At 42.3% G+C, this 23560-nt stretch overlaps 1 protein-coding gene across 1 annotated transcript in view; it reads right to left on the minus strand.

Moving 5' to 3' along the window:
• The window catches only part of LOC120052648 (rho GTPase-activating protein SYDE2-like), an 87400-nt gene extending 69046 nt beyond the window's left edge, over nt 1–18354 (minus strand). The window contains exon 1 of the mRNA XM_038999690.1: nt 17989–18354. Within this exon, the coding sequence (XP_038855618.1) occupies nt 17989–18097 (109 nt within the window). The 5' untranslated portion in view covers nt 18098–18354. The remainder of the gene's footprint in view (nt 1–17988) is intronic.
• Nucleotides 18355–23560: the final 5206 nt, after the last annotated feature.

Here is a 23560-nt window from a genome sequence, read left to right on the forward strand (position 1 = left end):
TGGCTGTCTTTGTTAAGAATAAATAGTCTTCACATAGTTCGCAACGAGCCAGGTGGCCCAAACTGCTGCATATACCCTGACTCTGTTGCACAGAACGCAAGAGAAGTGACACAATTTCCCTAGTTAAAAGAAATTCATGTTAGCAGGCAATATTAACTAAATATGCAGGTTTAAAAATATATACTTGTGTATTCATTTTAAGAAAGGCATTGGTGTTTATGGTTAGGCACACATTGGTGCAACGACAGTGCTTTTTTCGTGAATGCGCTTGTTAAATCACCCGTTTGGCAAAGTAGGCTATGATTCAATGATAAATGAACAGGCACCGCATCGATTGTATGCAACGCAGGACAAGCTAGATAAACTAGTAATATCATCAACCATGTGTAGTTAACTAGTGATTATGTTAAGATTGATTGTTTTTTTACATGATACGTTTAAAGCTAGCTAGCACCTTACCTTGGCTCCTTGCTGCACTCGCATAACAGGTAGTCAGCCTGCCACGCAGTCTCCTCGTGGAGTGCAATGTAATCGGCCATGATCGGTGTCCAAAAATGCAGATTACCGATTGTTATGAAAACTTGAAATCGGCACTAATTAATCGGCCATTCCGATTAATCGGTCGACCTCTAATATTGTTCCCTTTCCCCAGTGAGTGCGCATAAAAGCGACAGTAAAACTTAAATTAAACGCAGTCTCAAATAGCAGCTTGTCCCTTTTAATTGCCCGACAACTACACACATTTCAGCAAATAAATGCCTGTTTAAAATAAACACCGGGTCCAAATGAATTACCATGAATTGTTTACGAGGTTTAATGTTTGATTTGTCACATTAAATAATTCAGTAATGATTCAAAAAAAAATATGTCAATCGTCAGTTTTTATCGGCTGTAAGAAACTGCTAGCCATTGACTGCTAACAGCTGAGAACTGTTAGCTAACTGGCAAGCACAAAAACAGTCAAAGAGGAGAATAATTATTGTCAAGGAATTTTTATTTTTTTATTTTTAATAAAGGGATACTAAGACAAAAGAAACGTGACAGTGTGTAAATGATAACACATTAGTGCAGGATGAAGAAATTGACTAAAATGCTGGATGTGAATGCTGGAATTAAACAATTAACTTTGAACAAATGAACAAAAGCTGTGTGCATTAAGGAAATAGACAGCTGGCTCAAATAGAAGTCTGTCTCTATTAAGTGCCTGTTTTGTTCAGTGATTTAAGCAAATAAACGCCCAGACTATTAATTTCAGTTTTACAGTATGTTGAGTGTAAAAGTCATCATTTGAAACTGCTCCTTTACGCTAGATTTAGAGTCATTTTTCAACTTTAGTTGTGAATGATACAAACCTTAGAATGTATTAGAAATCAAAACATATATGGGCTGCATAATGTGCCTATATTGATGATTGGGAAAAAGTCACAAAAAAAGCTTGCACTCTGTTCCTTACTTCAGGCTGCACAGCTGTTCTCCCATCAAGTGAGAATATTCTAACCCATCAGACTATTCTCAATTTAATCTTGTCTTTACTAATATATTAAGTTAGTTTCGATTTAGAATGTGGCATTATCAAATGGGGAGGAACAGGGGCAGGGGGAAAAAGACATGTCATCCATATGCACTCGAAAAGCACTGGGTAGGCTACTCTGGTTTTAAAGTGGAGCAATGTGCTTAATATTAGCAGCTGAGAAATAAATAGAGTAGCGGTAGACGCCTGGGATCATCCTCTTTTTAGTGGCAACTATCATATTCTGTAGCTAAAGGTAATGTGCCAGACTTGTAATTATTAATAAATGGCTATACAAAATCAAATGAACTACAACTGTAGAATAACTATACTCTGTAGGCCGCCATACACAATTCATGAACCAACAGCTTCGCCTAGGCCTAGATGTTCTCTCCCAGGCTCATGGATATAAAGTTTGGAGCGTAGAATAAGGTAACCAGTCCATCCAGTATGCATATAAATTCAGTCCACACTCAAAGGCGATTACTAGAGTTAGCTGAATTTTGCAGTAGCTTCCTCCCGAATGGCGCAGCGGTCTAAGGCACTGCATCGCACTACAGCCTGGGGTTCGATCCGGCCATGACCGGGAGCCCCATAGGGCAGTGCACAATTGGCCCAGTGTCGTCCAGGTTAGGGTAGGGCTTGGCCGGGGCTTTCCTTGGGTCAACACGCTCTAGCGACTTCTTGTGGTGGGCTGGGTGCCTGCAAGCTGACTTCGGTTGTCAGTCGAACAGTGTTTTCTCCGAAACATTGGCACGGCTGGCTTCCAGGTTAAGAGAGCAGTGTGTGAAGAAGCAGCACAGTGCGGCTTGGCAGGTCATGATTTGGAGGACGCATGTCTCAACCTTCGCCTCTCCTGAACTCGTTGGGTATTTGTAGCGATGAGACAACATAGAAACTACCAATTGGGGAGAAAAATGGGGTGAAATAAAAATAATAACAAATCCCCCCCAAAAATGTACGTGGCCTATAGGCTAGACCAATTATGTACCAAAGACATCTTAAATCTATTTTTATTTTTTTGCTGCGCTTAATATGCGGTGGGCTATTAGATTATGTATTGTACAATGGCACAATCATTATTTTAATTCAGTGTAACGAACTTCGTCGGGAGAAGGAGAAGACCAAGGTGCAGCGTGGTAAGTGTTCATTTTAATGATATTAAATAAACTGAACACTGAATGAACAAAATACAACAACATTTACATTTAAGTCATTTAGCAGACGCTCTTATCCAGAGCGACTTACAAATTGGAAAGTTCATACATATTCATCCTGGTCCCCCCGTGGGAATTGAACCCTGGTCCCCCCGTGGGAATTGAACCCACAACCCTGGCGTTGCAAGCGCCATGCTCTACCAACTGAGCCACACGGGACCACGGGAACAAAGAGAGAGAATGAAACGAAACAGTCCTGTAAGGTATACACACAAAACAGGAAACAACGACCCACAAACACAGGTGGGAACAGGCTACCTAAGTATGGTTCTCAATCAGAGACAACGATAGACAGTTGCCTCTGATTGGGAACCATACCAGGCCAAACACATAGAAATACAAAACAAGGACAACATAGAACACCAGACATAGAATGCCCACCCAAACTCACGCCCTGACCAACCAAAATAGAGACATAAAAAGGATCTCTACGGTCAGGGCGTGACATTCAGGCTTTTTGGGGGGCTTGGGCTCATAAACTCAGCAAAAAAAAGAAACGTTATCTCACTGTCAACTGCGTGTATTTTCAGTAAACTTAACATGTGTAAATATTTGTATGAACATGACAAGATTCAACAACTGAGACACAAATTGAACAAGTTCCACAGACATGTGACTAACAGAAATTGAATAATGTGTCCCTGAACAAAGGGGGGGGTCAAAATCAAAAGTAAAAGTCAGTATCTGGTGTGGCCACCAGCTGCATTAAGTACTGCAGTGCATCTCCTCCTCATGGACTGCACCAGATTTGCTAGTTCTTGCTGTGAGATGTTACCCCACTCTTCCACCAAGGCACCTGCAAGTTCCCGGAACTTTCTGGGGGAATGGCCCTAGCCCTCACCCTCCGATCCAACAGGTCCCAGACATGCTCAAATGGATTGAGATCCGGGCTCTTCGCTGGCCATGGCAGAACACTGACATTCCTAACTTGCAGGAAATCACGCACAGAACGAGCAGTATGGCTGGTGGCATTGTCATGCGGGAGGGTCATGTCAGGATGAGCCTGCAGGAAGGGTACCACATGAGGGAGGAGGATGTCTTCCTTGTAACACACAGCATTGAGATTGCCTGCAATGACAACAAGCTTAGTCCGATGATGCTGTGACACACCGCCCCAGACCATGACGGACCCTCCACCTCCAAATCAATCCCGCTCCAGAGTACAGGCCTCGGTGTAACGCTCATTCCTTCGACGATAAATGCGAATCCGACCATCACCCCTGGTGAGACAAAACCGCGTATCTGCCTTACAACAGGCCTACAAGCCCTCAGTCCAGCCTCTCTCAGCCAATTGCGGACAGTCAGCACTGATGGAAGGATTGTGCGTTCCTGGTGTAACTCGGGCTGTTGCTGCCATCCTGTACCTGTCCCGCAGGTGTGATGTTCGGATGTACCGATCCTGTGCAGGTGTTGTTACACGTGGTCTGCCACTCCGAGGACAATCAGCTGTCCATCCTGTCTCCCTGTAGCGCTGTCTTAGGCGTCTCACAGTACGGACATTGCAATTTATTGCCCTGGCAACATCTGCAGTCATCATGCCTCTTTGCAGCATGCCTAAGGCACGTTCACGCAGATGAGCAGGGACCCCGGGCATCTTTCTTTTGGTGTTTTTCAGAGCCTCTTTAGTGTCCTAAGTTTTCATAACCGTGACCTTAATTGCCTACCGTCAGTAAGCTGTTAGTGTTTAACGACCGTTCCACAGGTGCATGTTCATTAATTGTTTATGGTTCATTGAGCAAGCATTGGGAAACAGTGTTTAAACCCTTTACAATGAAGATGTGTGAAGTTATTTGGATTTTTACAAATGATCTTTGAAAGACAGGATCCTGAAATTGGGGACGTTTCTTTTTTTGCTGAGTTTATATAGGCCTATGCATATGCATAAGCTCCAATATATTTATAGATGTTCTACATGAGACGTCTTAAACGCTTTTAATTAATCATCACCTTTCAAAGCGGTGTCTATTTCGTTGTTTGGCTTTGAACCAAGATCCACAACAACCATGTTTTCCACTCAGTTTCAAGCTGTTGTTGAACTTCTTTCTTAAAATTGATCCGTCACAGTGAGGTCAAACAATGTAGCCTAACGATACGCTTTAAAAGTATAAAACTGTTTTGATGATAAGTGTTTGATGTGATTTTCGAGTGCATTTGTATTATGAGAATAAAGGGACAAGAGTACCAGGCCATTAGTGAGCTGGCGGGTCGTTAGCGAGTTGGGTACTTCCAACGCATCAGCGCCATTCATGTACAGAGCGAATAGGAAGAGATTACCGTGACTCAATGGTCAAGTAGAATTTGACTGCGGTCATGAGTCATGACTGCCGGTGTGGCAGTAATACGGTAACCGCAACAGCCCTAGTCTTAGCTCAAGTTGATTTAGAGGCAGCAGTCTTACAGCCTAGTGTGAGTTGAGCTGGTCACTGCAGAGCTGTCTCCTTTAAGGGGTCTTTCATAAGAGAGAGGGATCGTGCTCCAACACGTAGAACATTCCAGACCACAGCTCCTCTAGATTTACAGCCTTCTCCTAGACCTCCATCACACACGGCATGGCACCACCTTCCCCTAACACTACTCCTTCCCTTTGCTACTATCTACTGTACCATCACACTCAAACTGTAAACGCATATGCCCTTCATATCAACATACGATACTTTGAAAATACTCTGGTTATAGGACAACACCTTTGCCATGGAGCCTCAAGCAGGATAGAACCAACTGAAAAATAACTTCTGCGTGTTCTAGAAAAGTTACTCCTATCATCCATCAACTCAGTAAGCTGTGTGAGAACTAAAGAAATGGTGAAAAACATTTCAACTGGGTCAACCCCAACACCAGCGTGTGAGCGCAGTATGAGTGTGAGCACGGTGTGTGTGCGCTGTCTGTGTGTGTGTGTGTATACCCTGACCCGACCCCAAGATAACGGTAGTTATCCTGAGGCTTCCTTCGACCTGGGCTGCTATTTGGCGTGAGAGTCTGGTGACCTTCCCCACCAGTGTCCAGCATGGTCTCCACACACACACATACAAACAGACAGACAGACACACAGTGCAGGCCAATTAAAAGTCACGCAGAGTGAGTGCTGTACCCCTGTGTCTCAGAGAGTGTTCTTCCTGCCCAATGAACATTCAAGACCTTAGGGGTAACAGATGGCCTGGTTAAATAACACACTGGTGTGTGTGTGTGTGTGTGTGTGTGTGTGTGTGTGTGTGTGTGTGTGTGTGTGTGTGTGTGTGTGTGTGTGTGTGTGTGTGTGTGTGTGTGTGTGTGTGTCAGTCAGTCCTCTTCCATGCAATCCCATGACCCTGCCACCCTGTTGCAAGGGTGAGAATTGGAAACAGTTTCACCCTCCTGTTCACATAGAATTCAAGAGAAAAGAACAAGAATAATTCCATCCACCTTTCCATTGTTCCTATTCTCTCCTGCCTATTCATTCATACAGCAATTTCCTTTTCTTTGGAATCTTAAACAACAAAACCCCCAAAACAGACAGATAGCTTCCTGACTGAGTCATCAGATGATAATGAAGATGCTGGTGCTTGACTTTGACTTGGAGAGTATTGTATGATTCAAAGTCGAGTCATCTTCTACATTAAGACGTCTGGCTCTGCCACCCTGGTGCCTCCTCTACCTCATTCATCACCTGATCTGTCATTAGCATCACCAGCATCTATAAATCTATCCACTTACACAAACACCAGACAAGAGGAAGCATTGTACCTGGTAACCTGGAACTGGTGCTATGTATGTTTGTGAGAGAAAACCATGCAGCTCAGTAACACGACTTGGCGTGATACAGACACTGAGAGCGACAGTCTTAACATAACTTAACAGTGGAGGGAAGTAGGCAAAGAGGATCAGATGACATATTTCCTTCCTTTTTGATATTGTAGCCACTTTAATAGATTAACAAGAGCAAGGGAGATCACTTTACCCTGGGTTATGTGTTATGGCAAAAGGGCTATGCCACCATTTTGCAAAGCATCAGCTCTTAAGACCAGATATATCACCTTTATAAAGTATGTGAAACATCTATTATTTGTGAAACATCTACGTCAAGGGTTTATGAAGCCTTTGCGCCTTGTAAGTTATATAGTGTGACCACGGACAAATATTACGAGGGGAACAGACTGAGCCACAGACTGAGGCATAACAGGAACTGAGAAAGGGAGAGGCAGGGATACAGAGAAAATCACATTTTCAAAGTTCAAACAGCAGGTGGGTGTTTTACCCTGCTGGGTAGCATGGCTATACAGTGCATTCGGAAAGTATTCAGACCGCTTGACTTTTCCACATTTTGTTACGTTACAGCCTTATTCTAAATGTGATGAAATTATTTATTTCCCCCTCATCAATCTACACACAATACCGCATAATGACAAAGCAAAAACAGGTTTTTATACATTTTTGCAAATGTATAAAAAAATATTTAAAAATAATCACATTTCCATAAGCATTCAAACCCTTTAATCAGTACTTTGTTGAAGCACCTTTGGCAGCAATTACAGCCTTGAGTCTTCTTGGGTAAGACACTAGAAGCTTGGCACAACTGTATTTGGGGCGTTTCTCCCGTTCTTCTCTGCAGATCCTCTCAAGCTGTCAGGTTGGATGGGGAGCGTCGCTGCAGAGTTATTTTCAGGTCTCTCCAGAGATGTTCGATCGGGTTCAAGTCCGGACATTCAGAGACTTGTCCCGAACCCACTCCTGCATTGTTGTAGCTGTGTGCTTAGGGTTGTTGTTCTGTTGGAAGGTGAACGTTCGCCCCAGCCTGAGGTCCTGAGCACTCTGGAGCATGTTTTCATCAAGGAGCTCTCTGTACTTGGCACACTTTCTTCTTTCCCTCGATCCTGATTAGTCTCCCAGTCCCTGCCGCTGAAAAACATCCCCACAGCATGATGCTGCCACCACCACCATGCTTCAACATAGGGATGGTGCAAGGTTCCCTCCAGACGTGACACTTAGCATTCAGGCCAAAGAGTTCAATCTTGAGTTCATCAGACCAGAGAATCTTGTTTCTCATGGTCTGAGAGTCCTTTAACTGCCTTTTGGCAAACTCCAAGTGGGCTGTCATGTGAATTAGGGTGGCACGCTATATCGGTGAACATATCGGAATTGGCCGATATTAGCAAAAAATGACAACATCGTATCAGCCCGATGTCTAGTTTAACGCAGATTTGCAAAACCGATGTCAAAGCTGACGTGCATACCTATATAACGTAGGTACATGAAGTAATGAGCCACGTAAAACTTTGCACTACACGTGCAACACAGCATTCCTAACCTAGCCCACAATGTCTGCTGTGTGGATCGAGCAGTCAAGTCGAGCAGTCATTTGAAAGAGTAAGAAAATTTCAGTGAGACAACTCAAAGGTGAAATCCATTAACGCCAAGATAATGGAATTCATTGTCCTTGACAATCAATCGTTCTCTGTCATGGGTGATGTTAGCTTTCGCCGACTGGTCGAGCACTGGCACACACTACCAAGTGCGCTATTTTTCAGATGTTGCCCTACCGGAGTTACACAGTGATAGCGTCACTGCTATTAGCGTCACGACATACTATGGAACGCAGTTTGGGTCATTGCTGGTCAAAAAGGATACACGTCAAAAAACACGATTTGACCCGTTACATAAGATTATAGAATGTTGTGTGTTCTGAATTTGCACGTGCAAGCCAAGCGCCACCACTGCTATCACTAGCACTGTCAAAGCTGTTCAAAAAAGTCTACAAACAAGCAAACACCGGCCACAAACGATGTGTTTACAATACTGCGTTAGTAATAAAGCATTATTTGTTTGACCGCAAATTCTGGGGTAGCTAGCTAACTTTAGCTTGGTACCTAGCTAGCACCAATACAACCAGCCTGAAAACAATGACCAGTGGAAACTGCAGTCATTTTCATTATTCTTATCAATGAGTTAGGAATCCTTGTGAGTAAGTATTAGCTAGGTAGCCACTTGTTGTTCGCCTATTGAAATTGAACTTCAGTTCATTAAAATAAATAGCTAGCCAGCTACTTAACTCTGTTGCCCAAAGCTAACGTTATAAGCAGCCAGCTAGCTTCATCTGGCTAGTGAGGCTCGACCGGACTAAGGTTATGTGTTGTGAAGCTAGAAACAATACGGATTTGGCACAATAGTGGAATTTGCGGTTTGCCTTCAAAATAAAAGTACCTCTTTGAAAGGGATGCAGAAGGTTACAATTAGTGGAATCATGCCATATTTAGACTAGATAATGTTAAACAAGGTTGGAATTGGAAGCAATGAAATGGGGTATCAGTCTACTCGGTGTCACCCACAGAACACAACTGTGAAGAGTTTACGCAAATATTAGTGTTGTAGCTCTTATCGCGGGACTGTGACTGTGTGAAATCACCTCCCCAGTCAGCCTATTGTGTGTATTGACATTTATATTGCACTGTACAGCTTTACCTAAGGTTTGGGGATCAATGCAATGGGGTATCAGTCTACTCAATACCTAAAATATTTTTTCCCAACATCCTCCTCAGAGTTAGCAGACTCCAAAACATCCTCGCAGTATTGTTTTTCCTCGGGAATAGTGTTTAATACACATAGATTGACAATAAATGTGGCTCAATTCACAGTTGTTTCAGAGTGCCGCAATAAGAGCTACAGCGCTACTGTTCTCTGGGTGTCACTGAGTAGACTGATACCCCATGTCATTGATCCACAATCCATAGGTAAGGCTGTACAGTGAAATAAGTATGCCCCCAAAGCAATTCTAAAGTATAATACATCCAGTGTGATTTCAACAGATTTTTGTTAAATGAACAAATTATTGTCTTTTGTTGATTTTATATAACAACATTCCAACCTTGTTTAGCATGATCTATTCGATTATGGCACAATTCTACTATTTGTATTCATTTGCATCACTGTCAAAGACATACTTTGATTTGAAGACTAACCGCAAAGTCCACTATTGTGGCTAATCTTTATTGTGGCCAGCTTCACATAGATGGGTCCGACCACCATTTAATCAAATAAGAACTGTCTTATAAATTAGGGTTATTTTAGATGATGACCCCTAGCTATATAGTTAGCTAGCTAACTATAGCTACTGAAACAGATTATGTCATTTTGCTATGTTTTTTTTTCATCCATGAGCTAGCTAGCTTTTTTTATTGACCAGCACTGTAGGTGCGCAAGACAACTTCATCAGCATCATAGCATACGTATCAATGAATCGTTGTGACATATGAAATACGAGTGATAGTGTAATCAATGTGTAATAACTACGTAAAAAATGTATGAACGTATTAAATTATTATGTGACGTGCAGTCATATTCAGGTCCTGATTGGTCAACAAGCTTATGTGACAAGTCAAATAGTGTTATTTGACACGTCAAGTAGTGTTATTTGACACTCAAATAGTGTTATTTGACGTATATTTTTTGACACGCAAAGACCCAAACGGCGTTCCATAGAAATCCTGGTTGAGAATGAAACGACTGAACAAATTAACAATGAAACAGCACAGCAAGTAAGTGAAAGAAATAGGTTTTGATTATGTTTTACTGGTAATGGGACATACGTACATGTCAACAAAATAACTTTTTGGTCAGTGTGGTGTGTGTGTGTGTGTGTAACTTTTATTTAACTAGGCAAGTCAGTAAAGAATAAATAACAGCCTACCCCGACCAAACCCGGACGACGCTGGGCCAATTGTGTGCCGCCCTACGTGAGCCCAATCATGATACATGTGATACAGCCTGGATTCGAACCAGGGACTGTAGTGACACGTCTTGCACTGAAATGCAATGCCATAGACTACTGTGTCCATGAGTGTGTGTTAACTATTTAACTGTACTAGAATGCTTAAAAGGCCGCTAAAATGTTAAATATCGGTTATAGGTATAATTATTTGGGGGCAAGAAAAATATCAGATATAGGTATCGGCACATCACTAGTCTGAATACTTTCAGAATGCACTGTATACAGCCAAGTTATTATTACTCATTTAATTTATTCCTCATGTTATTTTTTTCTATTCTTTTTCTATTTTTCTCTCTGCCTTGTTGGGAAGCTAAGGAAGCACTTCACTATTAGTCTACACCAGGGGTTTACAAAGCATGTGACAACTGTTTTGCAAAAGTAGTTGACTGCAAGTGTTACTCAAGGTTGAAAATGCATGGCACTACGTCAGACAGCAACTGGCTGTCAGTTTGAAGGGGCTCAGCGTGGATTGCGAACGGGTCCAGCAACTTCACAAGCTCGCCCTCTGATTTCTTCCCTGTTAGCTAGTGATAGTGATACGCAAGCTACCCACTGGGCAAAAACTGGTTTAATCAACGTTGTTTCCACGTCATTTCAACAACAAAAAATCTACGCGATGACGTTGAATCAACTTGGAAAACTGATTGGATATGCAAAAAAACTAAAACCTAAACTTAACCTAAATCCAATGACATGGTGACATTTGTTGTTGATTTCACGTTGAATTAACGTTAGTTGACAACTCCACCAAATGTAAATCAAAACTAGATGCTGAACTGACGCCTGTGTCCAGTGGGTAGGCCTATTTGAAACATCGGCATCTACTAGCAACAATTACCCACCAGATTCAGAAGCTCGAAAACCCCACTAGAAAAAAAAGCTTGAAAAAAAGCTATTTGATTTTGGCCCAAAGTTTAGAAGAAAAAAATACAACTAAACATAATTTATGAATTTTTAAATTTAATTTTGTTTTGCAGCCAAAGATAATATATTTAGCATAGTGTTAGTTTTTCAAATGTTTTTCAGTTTTATTTTTTTATTTCAGTTTACTAAATTGTTTTTCCAGTTTTAGTTTTTATTTTATTTTCAGTTTTTGTTTACTACAATAACCTTGGTCTCACTTCACACACACATACATGCATGCATGGCATGCAAACACACACAGGTGTACGTACACACGCACACACTCACGCACATATACACGCGCACACACGATAAGACATCTGACAACTTCTCACTAGTCTATTTTAACCTACTTCCCTAGACAGTCAGACTCACATCACTGTGAATAGCAAATACAGTGTAGGTGATGAATCAACAGGGGATTTTCACACTAGACTTTAAAATGACTGTAGTAAAATATAATTTACACTCCAAATCAAATTAATGATTTTCCTGACTTCAAAGTGAATTCTAATTTCCAATTAAAAAACCAGGAGGGGGATAAACAGGGATCACTGTTATTGTCAGCCCAGACACATATAAACATCTGCATAAATTAAGAGAGAGCCTGTAAAAGGAGAGTTTATAGTCTGGGGTAGCAATTGAGTCACGCTTTGAGAGGTTTGTGCATTTCTTTTTTATAGTGAGAAAGTGAGAGAGAGAGCGAGAGCGAGAGAGAGAGAGAGAGAGAGAGAGGCCCATAGGGGTAGGATAAGCTCTAGGGTTGACCTTGGTAAATACTTCATCACTCCCCATTTTGTTCATTCATACCGAGGAATTAAGTAACAGGGTGCAAACATGTTAAACAACATGAATGGCATTCTAAATATTCACTCCCAGGTCCTTTTAATATGCAAGTTACCATGGAGATGTGGGTTGGGTAAACTTATGTAGTAAGGAGGGGGGGACATGACAGCACAATCCCTCACTTTCTTCTTTCCTATCCCCAACAACAACCTACAGAGAGAGGAGGAATGAGGTGGAAAAGGAGCTGCACTTCCTAACCTCCTGCCAAATGTATGACCATATTAGAGACACATATTTCCCTCTGATTACACAGATCCACAAAGAATTTGAAAACAAACCCAATTTTGATAAACTCCCATATCTACTGGGTGAAATCCCACAGTGTGCCATCACAGCAGCAATATTTGTGACCTGTTGCCACAAGAAAAGGACAAACAGTGAAGAACAAACACCATTGTAAATACAGCCCATATTTATGTTGATTTATTTTCCCTTTTATACTTTAACTCTTTGGACATCATTACAACACTGTATATAGACATAATATAATATTTTAAATGTCTTTATTCTTTTGGAACTTCTGTGAGTGTAATGTTCACTGTTCATTTTTATTGTTTGTTTCACTTTTGTTTATTATCTACTTCACTTGCTTTGGCAATGTTAACATTTGTTTCCCATGCCAATAAAGCCCTTGAATTGAATTGAGAGACACCTTCTCTTCCCAGGTTCCTGAGCTAGTCTTTTCTATACATCCCTTTTCATACACAACACTCTCCCCTCTCTTTCTTCTCTCTTCTCATGTTTGTCAACTTCAACATGTATGGTTGGACAGTGGAAAAGTTCAGAAGTGATTGGACTTTTCTATGATGACAGAAGAAGAGAGTAGAGCATAAACAGATGAATAGAGTGACAGAGATGGAAAAAAGAGAGAAAGATGAGGAGGGATACAGACATGAGAGAGTAGAAAAAGAGAGAGTAGAAGGTTAGCAGCACCCCTCCCCTTTTTTCTCTCTCAAAACATATGTTAACATTGCCAAAGCAAGTGAAGTAGATAATAAACAAAATGGAAATAAAGACATTTCAAATGTCATATTATGTGCAAAAAAAAAGTACAAAAGGGAAGATAAACAAACATAAATATGGTTTATATTTTCTAATGGTGTTTTTTCTTTACTGGTTACCCTTTTTTTGTGGCAACAGGTCACAAATATTGCTGCCGTGTGAATGCACACCCTTGCACACTGTGAGGGAAATATGTGTCTCTAAAGACAAACAGAGAAGCCTTTCCGCTGCAGTCCGGAGATCACACTATTTCTGGCACTGCACCAGAGAGAGTCAACAACAGCACCCAGCACATGCAGCCTAACGCCCTATTGATTTACCCTGGACCAGACTCTCAGCCCACCACAGTCACACACACACACACACACACACACACACACACACACACACACACACACACACACACACACACACACACACACACACACACACACACACACACACACACACACACACACACACACACACACACACACACACACACACACACACACACACACACCATGGAACACCAACCAGACATGACAGGGATAGGTTTTCTAACATGGTAATATCAAAACAGGATATCCATTTGTGTTTCATTATACAATGTTTTCATCTCAAATGTTGCTGGAAAGCAACATTAAACATTAATACACATTATTACATTTATTGTTCAAGAGCCATTTTTTATACATACAGTTGAAGTCGGATGTTTACATACACCTTAGCCAAATACATTTAAACTCAGTTTTTCACAATTCCTGACATTTAATCCTAGTATGTATTCCCTGTCTTAGGTCAGTTAGGATCACCACATTATTTTAAGAATGTGAAATGTCAGAATAATAGTATAGAGAATGATTTATTTCAGCTTTAATATCTTTCATCACATTCCCAGTGGGTCAGAAGTTTACATACACTCAATTAGTATTTGGTAGCATTGCCTTTAAAATTGTTTAATTTGGGTCAAATGTTTCTGGTAGCCTTCCACAAGGTTCCCACAATAAGTTGGGTGAATTTTGGCCCATTCCTCCTGACAGAACTGGTGTAACTGAGTCGGGTTGGTAGGCCTCCTTGCTCGCACACACTTTTTCAGTTCTGCCCACAAATGTTCTTTGGATCGAGGTCAGGGCTTTGTGATGGCCACTCCAATACCTTGACTTTGTTGTCCTTAAGCCATTTTGCCACAACTTTGGAAGTATGCTTGGGGTCATTGTCCATTTGGAAGACCCATTTGCGACCAAGCTTTAACTTCCTGACTGATGTCTTGAGATGTTGCTTCAATATATCCACATCATTTTCCTCCTCATGATGCCATCTATTTTGTGACGTGCACCAGCCCTCCTGCAGCAAAGCACCCCCACAACATAATTCTGCCACCCCCGTGCTTCACGGTTGGCATGGTGTTCTTCGGCTTGCAAGCCTCCCCCTTTTTCCTCCAAACATAACGATGGTCATTATGGCCAAACCGTTCTATTTTTGTTTCATCAGACCAGAGGACATTTCTCCAAAAAGTAGGATATTTGTCCCTATGTGCAGTTGCAAATCGTAGTCTGGCTTTTTTTATGGCGGTTTTATGAGCGGCCTTTCAGGTTAGGTCAATATAGGACTCGTTTTACTGTGGATATAGATACTTTTGTACCTGTTTCCTCCAACATCTTCCAAGGTCCTTTGCTGTTGTTCTGGGATTGATTTGCACTTTTCGAACCAAAGTACGTTAATCTCTAGGAGACAGAACGCATCTCCTTTCTGAGCAGTATGACAGCTGCGTGGTCCTATAGTGTACTATTGTTTGTACAGGTGAACGTGGTACCTTCAGGCGTTTGGAAATTGCTCCCAAGGATGAACCAGACATGTTGAGGTCTACAATTTTTTTTCTAATGTCTTGGCTGATTTCTTTTGATTTTCCCATAATGTGAAGCATTTCGAGTTTAAAGGTAGGCCTTGAAATATATCCACTGGTACACCTCCAATTGACTCAAATGATGCCAATTATCCTATCAGAAGCTTCTAAAGCCATGATATCATTTTCTGGAATGTTCCAAGCTGTTTAAAGGCACAGCCAGTTTAGAATATGTAAACTTCTGACCCACTGGAATTGTGATACAGTGAATTATAAGTGACATAATCTGTCTGTAAACAATTGTTGGAAAAATTACTTGTGTCATACACAGAGTAGATGTCCTAACCGACTTGCCAAACCTATAGTTTGTCAACAAGAAATTTGTGGAGTGGTTGAAAAATTTGTTTTAATGACTCCAACCTAAGTGTATGAAAAATTCCGACTTCAACTGTATCCACCACCACCAGTATCACCGCTATCAAGAGCATGAGACTACAGAGTGAGTTAGTGGTTATTGTTACTATTACAGCGTGACCCTCTATAACCCCGTGACGCGATATTCCGTGTTAAAATGTAGAGTAAATTAGTGTGTGAAGGAGAAGAACCAGAACCCGCCACAAGTTAGACTTTAGAAAATCCTACTAAGGAAAGCAGAGGCCGGTCAGACAGGCACTCATTCCGTCCCTTTGGTTTGCATCCAGAGGGGGGAGATTGAGACCACCACCAGACGAAGTAGTTTAATATGGGTGAAGGAGGTTGGAGGAGGACAACAGGTGGGAGATTCCCTGGATGGGAGAGTGAATCCACTGGGGGGCCACCACCATCCCAAGAGAGGCCTTCCTACCTGACTTCTGTGTTGCCTGGCCCTGGCATGAGGCCACTGCGGCTGGTTTAGCCCTGTCAACTCTGGTCGTCAGGGCTTCTGGTTTAGAGCCACCTGGCCCTGATAAGACCTGGCCCTGGCTGGGCCGTGGTGCCCTATCCAGGCCACCATGAGCACCATGGGGTTGGGGCGTGGACCCTGCGATGCGCTGCTTCATCTCAGATGACAGTAGGCGGCCTTTGTGCATCCACTCCTGCATCTTGTTGACGGTGACACCGTGGGGCTTGGCAGAGCCTCCCTGGTCCAGAGCCCAACCGCTCATGTCTCTGTCCCGATTGTTGTTACCACCCTGCTGGGTTTCTGCATTGTCGGATGACCCGGTAAGGCTGTTGACCGAGCCTCTACTCTCATTTAACTTGCCATTGTCACCGGTGTCTTGGAGCAGGTCGTCGCTGCTCGTGCCACCATCGTAGCTTGTCTGTTTCTCAAATGGGTCAGAGGCTCCAACAGCCTTCAGCCTATTTGCTCCATCCCCATCCTCACAGGCCCCAACAACCGAAGGGCTTTGGGAAGCGAGGCCCTGGATACAGGGCCCATTGTGCACACCACTGGAGTATTTGATAGTTCCATCACTAGTGGATCGCAGTAAGTGGGGCCTAATCCTGCTAGCAGATAGGTTCACAAGGCTCTTGCTAATTAAATTATTATTATTTTCACTCAGCAGGCACAATGGGAGCGAGTCCATGTCAGACACCTGTTGGGCACTGTACTCTCCAGATGACAAAGCATCACTGCCCACTTGCTTGAAGGACGACCACGAGCACATGCTCTTCTGATCTATAAATCCGTTGACACTGACCTGACCATCAAAACGAATATCATGCATGGCGTTTATAAGTAGGTAATATGCCTCTTTCAACTGGTTATGTAGCCTGTCTGTCTCCTGCACACTGTCACTGATGGCATGTCCTTTTGGAACATCTATTCCCGACTCTATGCTTTCTACTTTATCAGAGTCCTTTATGTCATTTGGTCCTACTGACTCCGATATGTAAAAGGGGAGAATTTCGTTTTCATAATAATCGCCATCCTCGCTATCTATAGAGTGGTGTCGGAGTGTTCCCTCTCTCGCGCATATGAAATGGGAAGCCACGTGTACGTCGCATATCTCCAATTCAGTGGGGAAGAACGTGGGGCTCTGCAAATGTGTCACCCTAATGTTGTCCCCGGTAAATTCAGGCGAGCTCCCGTAGCTCTCGATGTCTCTAATAACAATGTTGTCCTCGGTGTAACTACCGGTCGGATGATGTCCACATAGGGCACCCAGCGGATACATTTGCATCCAGTTAGTTGTAACTTTTGTTTCCAATATTTGGTTGTGGCCAGGATGCAATTTTGCCTTGCCTTTTAAATCATTTATTGACCTCTGCGCGTTCTCTGCCTTGTAGTTGTACACAGTTTGATGGCAGGAGTCTGCCTGCCCGTCGCTGACTCGAGTCTTTAGATATGTGTCAAAGCAGACATTTGTCCCATTACTCTTTGAAGCAGGATAGTGGCCACCTGTCAGTTTAACTACATCTCGATCTACAACACCAGGCCGTCTGTGGTATATAATGTTATAATTAGGACTACTACCACCGAACCCTATGGAGTCCCCGGTGCTGTACTGTCGCTGAATGGGGCCAACGTGTTTTCTCTGTTCGTGCGGTCTCCCGATGTGTTCTTGTTGTACTTGTCTCGAGAAGTAGCCAGGCACTTGTTTATGGATTCTGCCCATCTCGTATCTATCGTGCCCCCCGTACTGCGTTGCTATTTGAAGTGAGACCCCCAAGAGTTCTTCATTAACTCGACCCCTAAACCCCGAGCCCCCGCTACCCTGATTGTCTCCCGGCCCCCGGTTAGTGTTTATGTGCATGGTAGCTGGAGCCTCGTCCTGCTGGGGAAACACACTAGTCTTAACTCCTACCGTGCTCTGCTCCCAAACTGATCCAACCTTGTTTTCTACAATCCCGTTCACATAACTCTCGTTACCTGTCATGATATTGTCTGCCACACAATGCAACTCTGCGAACATTACTACTGGATGAGCTTGTACGTCTGGGTTTTGAGAAACTTTTTCTTTACCTTCTCTGCCCCCATTAGCTGCAGCTCCGTATCCACCAGCCGGTGTCCCTTTCTTGGATTTCTTCCCCCGAAGTTTTGCTAGTAAAGTCCTCCGCAGAGGATCAGCCATTCCTTACTTTCCACCCGGTGTTTCTCCAGTTTCAGCACACGCCCCCTGGTCGGTAGAGACCGAGTTTGAGTACCCTTTCTGTGGACAAAACTCGCCGAGCGTACGGAGTCCTCTCCATTCTCCACTGTCACATCTAATATGCCCCCTTCACTGTCTATAGCTAGTTAGCTTGTTAGCTCACTTGCACCTCTCGCTTTTCACCCTCTCTCTCTCCGCTATCTGTCTCCCTTCATCTCTGTGCTTGCAGTTAAAATATTTGGATTATTTTCTGGCGGTGATAAGGAGCGCATTGCGCAAACTCGAGCGCAAGCAGTAGGTTCAAAATGTTTAGCTGGCTGCTACATTGTAGAAACTTCACTGAATATGTTGTGAATTTGGCTACATAGTATCCCAACGACACAATGTGTGACATTGTATCCTAGAGGTAACATGTGACAGATTAGTAAATCACTGATTACATTCCAGTGAATCAATAAACGCATTATGCAAAGTCCTATAGGCTTGGTCGTGCATTATACAATTACACTACTACTACTACTACTAATAATAATATAATAACGGTTTCAAATGTGGTTTCCAAGCCAATCCACAAACTATAGACAACTCATATAGCTATAATATATAAGTGTTTATCACCAACATGTTTGTCAATCTCAATATATTTTCTTGGTTTTTACTGACTTGTCAGTGCACGTATTTCCCGGAGGATATGGAGTACAAGGCATCAGTGAACCTGATGACTTCTGTGCATGTCTGCAGCACAGATTTACAAGATGCTCAAGATTTGTTTTAATGAGTTGAGCATGACAATAAAACCACAAGAAAAAATGGTAGACAGAGTGAATAGACTAAGTATTACTATCATGTATCTCCCTTCACTACCAGTAAGCTAAAACACTTGATTGAACAGGTTAGTGATTACTTATGCATGAATTTTTCTGTACTTTCCTGGAAAATAAGATAAACTTATGTTACTTTATGTACTGATACAATGTAATTACACAAATGATTCCCTTTTTTGTTATTCTGGAATAGCCTATGAGACCTATGCGATAGTGTTGCTGGGAAGAAATCCTTATTTTTAAGTGAACAGCCTTTATAGTGTTCAAATCCAACAGCACTTTGTCCTTGACCTGCTTAATAAAAGTGCAAGACCATGAGTAGCTTTCTGCTCAAAGGCATCATGTGCCCCCTCAGATTTGTCCTGTTTAAAAATGTGAAATAAAAATCGATATATTTTTTTGTTTGTTGTAAAAATGGTTGTTGTTTCTCTGTAATACTACTAGCCACTTATACATTTTATGAAGTTGGCTTCAGCTAGTCCAGATTGGGAACCTCTCCCCCAACTTCATAACTAGCTACCAAGAAGCCATTTCAGGCTGTCAATGAAGTTAGAGTAGCTAGCTTGTCTAAGTATCTTAGCTGCCATGCCTGCTGGCAAGGTTGGTAGACTTGAAAAGGAAGAAATTACTAAATAAGATGCACATTCCTTTCAATCTTTTACCCAGATTTTTAGCAGTGAAGCAGATGTAGTTTCTTAAATTATTATTTTTTAAATAACACCAGTCAGGGGGTAACAGATGGCTCTAGAGGTGTGCTTAGATATGCAGAAAAATAAACACATTTATTGAATAAACATAGAATTAAGCATAATTCTCCAATTTACAGACGGGGGAGTAGCCCCCCTCCAACCATCCTTATGTACTTTGTGCCCCTCCAGATTGTTGGGATGCATGACGCCCCTGGCTGTCATAGATGAGCCTATAAAACATGGACAGTCTAGTTTTATTTCCTTAAGCATAACACAGTGAGTGGAGTCTCATGGCAAAGCAACATTCCTTAAGGTCTCTAGTAGAATGCTAGTCTCATAGTAACATTAAAGTTGTGAACAACCAACATTGCCAAGTAGTGAGAGCATCCTAGCCTGTTCCAAGTGCCTTATACGTGTAACAGCACATTGCAATTTACACTGCAAGCTCCATGATACAACAGGGAAAGAAGAGGATGTTTTGTTTCTTTTTTCAATCACTCACTTTCCTCTTTGTGATGGATTGCAGGGGCAGAACATATGGATGGCAGGGGCAGAACATCTGCTTGGCTGGAACCTATTCAGACAAACCTGTGGTTGTGTGCTTGTGTGTAGGCTGTGTGACTGTGTGTGTGTGTGTGTGAGAGAGAGTGTGGTGGATAGAGGGCTTTGCAGCTGTTGGGGCTCTTGTCCCGATGGCTGGCCATTGTTCTCAGTCTCTACCCCCAGCCTGGTTTATGGGCCTTCACATTTTTCAATGCGCACCGCAACTAAATGTATGGCCATGACATGCAGCCTTTCTCAGGTTCTAAATTAGACTGGATCCCTGACTGTCAGAGCTGCAGCATTGCAAAGGGCCTCCTTTATGTGCAAGAGAGTCACTATTCCTTTCACATGCATTCTTCTGTATCCTCTCACCATTTGGAATGATGAAAAAACCATGAAAACAACACAATACAAACTGTTTTCAGTTAAGAACACAGTGTTAAATGTTCTATTCTAACTTCAAAATGTCTGGGAAAATAGCAGTGAAACTGAGTTTGTGGTCTTGTCCCCGGGTCCGGCTCCAGGCATAAGCGACATAAGCAGTCGCTTAACGACCCCGGCGTTTTGTTTTGTCACTCACCAAAATGTTTCAGATTGGTAAATTAGCTGGCTATCTTAACATGGCTGAATTACCGACCGGGCATGAAGGGGCCCAGGGGCCCTGACCTCCAGGGGGCCACCATTGATTTTGTTAGTCACTCTCACTCAGATATTTTAACATGGCAGAAGTCATGACAAAATGTGTACAATTTCAGGAACTAAGTTTTAAAACGGCAACAATTTTTCTCAACCCCATTGCAAAATGTGTAGAATTGCAGGAAATTCGCTGTAAAACAACATTTTTCTCCCCACCCCATGGCCCTAGCCCCCCAAAAGGCTAAGACCAGCCTTGATTGTCCCTAAAGTAAATAGTTAGAATTTGTTTATACATTGATATACAGACATTCATCTGTATTCCAACCACTGCCAAACAAAATTTCATCACAACATCTTCCCTGAAATCTTACAAATCCTGACACAGCTTTATAAGTAGTGCACACTGTTAAGCATCAAGACAACACACTCATCAACACACGGACACTCCCAGACTAGACCAGGGCAGGGTTATCTTTAAGCCTCCAGTCCAGTGCATGTGTTTGCTACTTGACCTTCTCCGGACACTTAAGCCTCTTTAGGCAAAACATGACGATGACAGAGATGTAGAGAAACACATCTCTAACCATAAACCTACTGCCGTCCAGGAAGGCTATCAGGCTATCGCTCTGGCTCAGTGGGTTGGGGTTGGCCCCCTGCTCTGCCTTTGTCTCTGCTTGGCTTTATCAACAGCCAGCCAATAACATTTTTATCATCACAGAGGTCTCCTTATCTCCCTCCCTGCTACTGTTCACCATCCATCCACAACCTCTCCATCTCTGGGGTGTGGCTCCATTTTACTGCCACACACCATTGATCTCAGGCATGTCCACACGCTAGAGAGAGCGAGTGTGAGAGAGTCTTTCCTCTATAATACCACCAAAATGCCCTGGGCCCAGTTTCCCAAAAGCATCTTAAGGCTAAGTTCATCTTTAGAACCATCGATGGTTCTAACGATGAATTCAGCCTTAAGATGCTTTTTGGGAACCTGGGCCCTGATCCACTATGTGTTTAGACATTTTATGATTATGATAATTATGTTGTTACCTAAAACACACACACATCTTGATAACATGTGTTTAATGTACAGCTGGGACAGCAACGTGTTGCCTTACATGAAGAATTTAATGACATATTTAAGAAAGGATTTGTCCCTAGCTGATATCCCGGGTTTTCCGCTCTGCAACATGTTTGTCAGAATGGGCCAGCCAGTGGTGTGAAAAGCAACTGTTTGCTTCTAGAAAACATCTGCCCATGGCCCCTGCTGGCAGTGGGAGTGAGAAGAGACAACACAGGGCATGCCTCTCAGCACCCAGCGGACCTGGGTTCAAATACTGTTAGAAATTGTTCAAACACTTTGAGCGCTTGCTCTAGCTAGCCTGTCTGGAGTTGTCAGATGGGCAAGGTTTGCAGGTTTTGGACTCTTCTATTGACCAGGCAAGCTCAATCAAGCGCATACAATAACATTTATTTGAAATGATTTCAAATAGTATTTGAACCCAGGTCTGCGCTTCTCAGCAGCACCCACCACCCAGCATTCCCTGCAAGCCTCACTGACAACCTGACAGCCCTCTTTCCTGGCACTTAGTAGTCCTCTCTCTCTCAGGGTGTAAATGTAGACCACAGGACAGTAAAGCAGCAGATAACAGCAGTGGCCAGAATTATATTATTGGTGATGTTATACCATCATCATTTGGGTTTGATACCACAACTAGCACATGGAAAAAAATAGGAGTATGAAATCAAACAAGGTCTTCATTAACTAAGTATGTCCATATCACTAAGGTATAGGGTCACTGGAAATGAGTAGTTAAGGACTTTTAAGAGTAAGGTAGCAACACCCAGAGCTATGGATTAAAGAGGTCTCGTCCCAGAGTGCACTGTTTTTCCAGGACATCATCCTCATCAGGGCTTGACTTTACTGGATATGTGACACATAACATACTGTACAGGATGTCATCATATGATACAATATTACACTTGGGAGTTGTTCACTTATCACGCATATAATAAGGGAAGTTTGACTTATACATGACATTTACAGGGGACATATACTTGACCTTACAGTAAATGTCTCATGTCATGCCTAGTAAATCACTAAGTGATGTATAAATAAAACTACACATAGAGGACATAGGCCTGCTTGACCTTACAGTAAATGTCTCATGTCATGCCTAGTAAATCACTAAGTGATGTATAAATAAAACTACACAGAGGACATAGGCCTGCTTGACCTTACAGTAAACGTGTTGCATGCTGTGTCATGTCTGTCTGTAAAATAAAAAATCTAAGCTTGGAGTAGTTCACTGGTGATGGATGAATTCATCTGAATTAAGAAAAACAAAAAAGGTCATAGGTCGCATACACAGATTTGCAGGTGTTACAGCAGGTGCAGCGAAATGCTTGTGTTACTAGCTCCAACAATGCAGTAGAATGTCTAGCAAGTACCATACGACTACACAAATAATCACAACAAGAGATCAAGAAATGACAGAATGGGTCCAATCAACAGCCTAGAGTAAATATATTAGAGTGAGCTGAGCATGTGTCAGAATCCAGAGTATAAGTAGGTGGTGTGTATAGACAGTATATCATTTGGAAAGAAAATGTTATGTAGACCGATTGGCAGTATTTCAATTACTTATGAGTATTTTTTCAATTTTATTACATTGGGCTGAACTACACTCCAATGTATTTTGTAACAAGATACTTTCGAGAGCTGTAATTTGTTTTTCAAAATAATTTTCTATACCATT

The sequence above is a fragment of the Salvelinus namaycush genome, chromosome 8 (genome assembly GCF_016432855.1).
Source record: "Salvelinus namaycush isolate Seneca chromosome 8, SaNama_1.0, whole genome shotgun sequence".
Taxonomy (NCBI): Eukaryota; Metazoa; Chordata; class Actinopteri; order Salmoniformes; family Salmonidae; genus Salvelinus; species Salvelinus namaycush.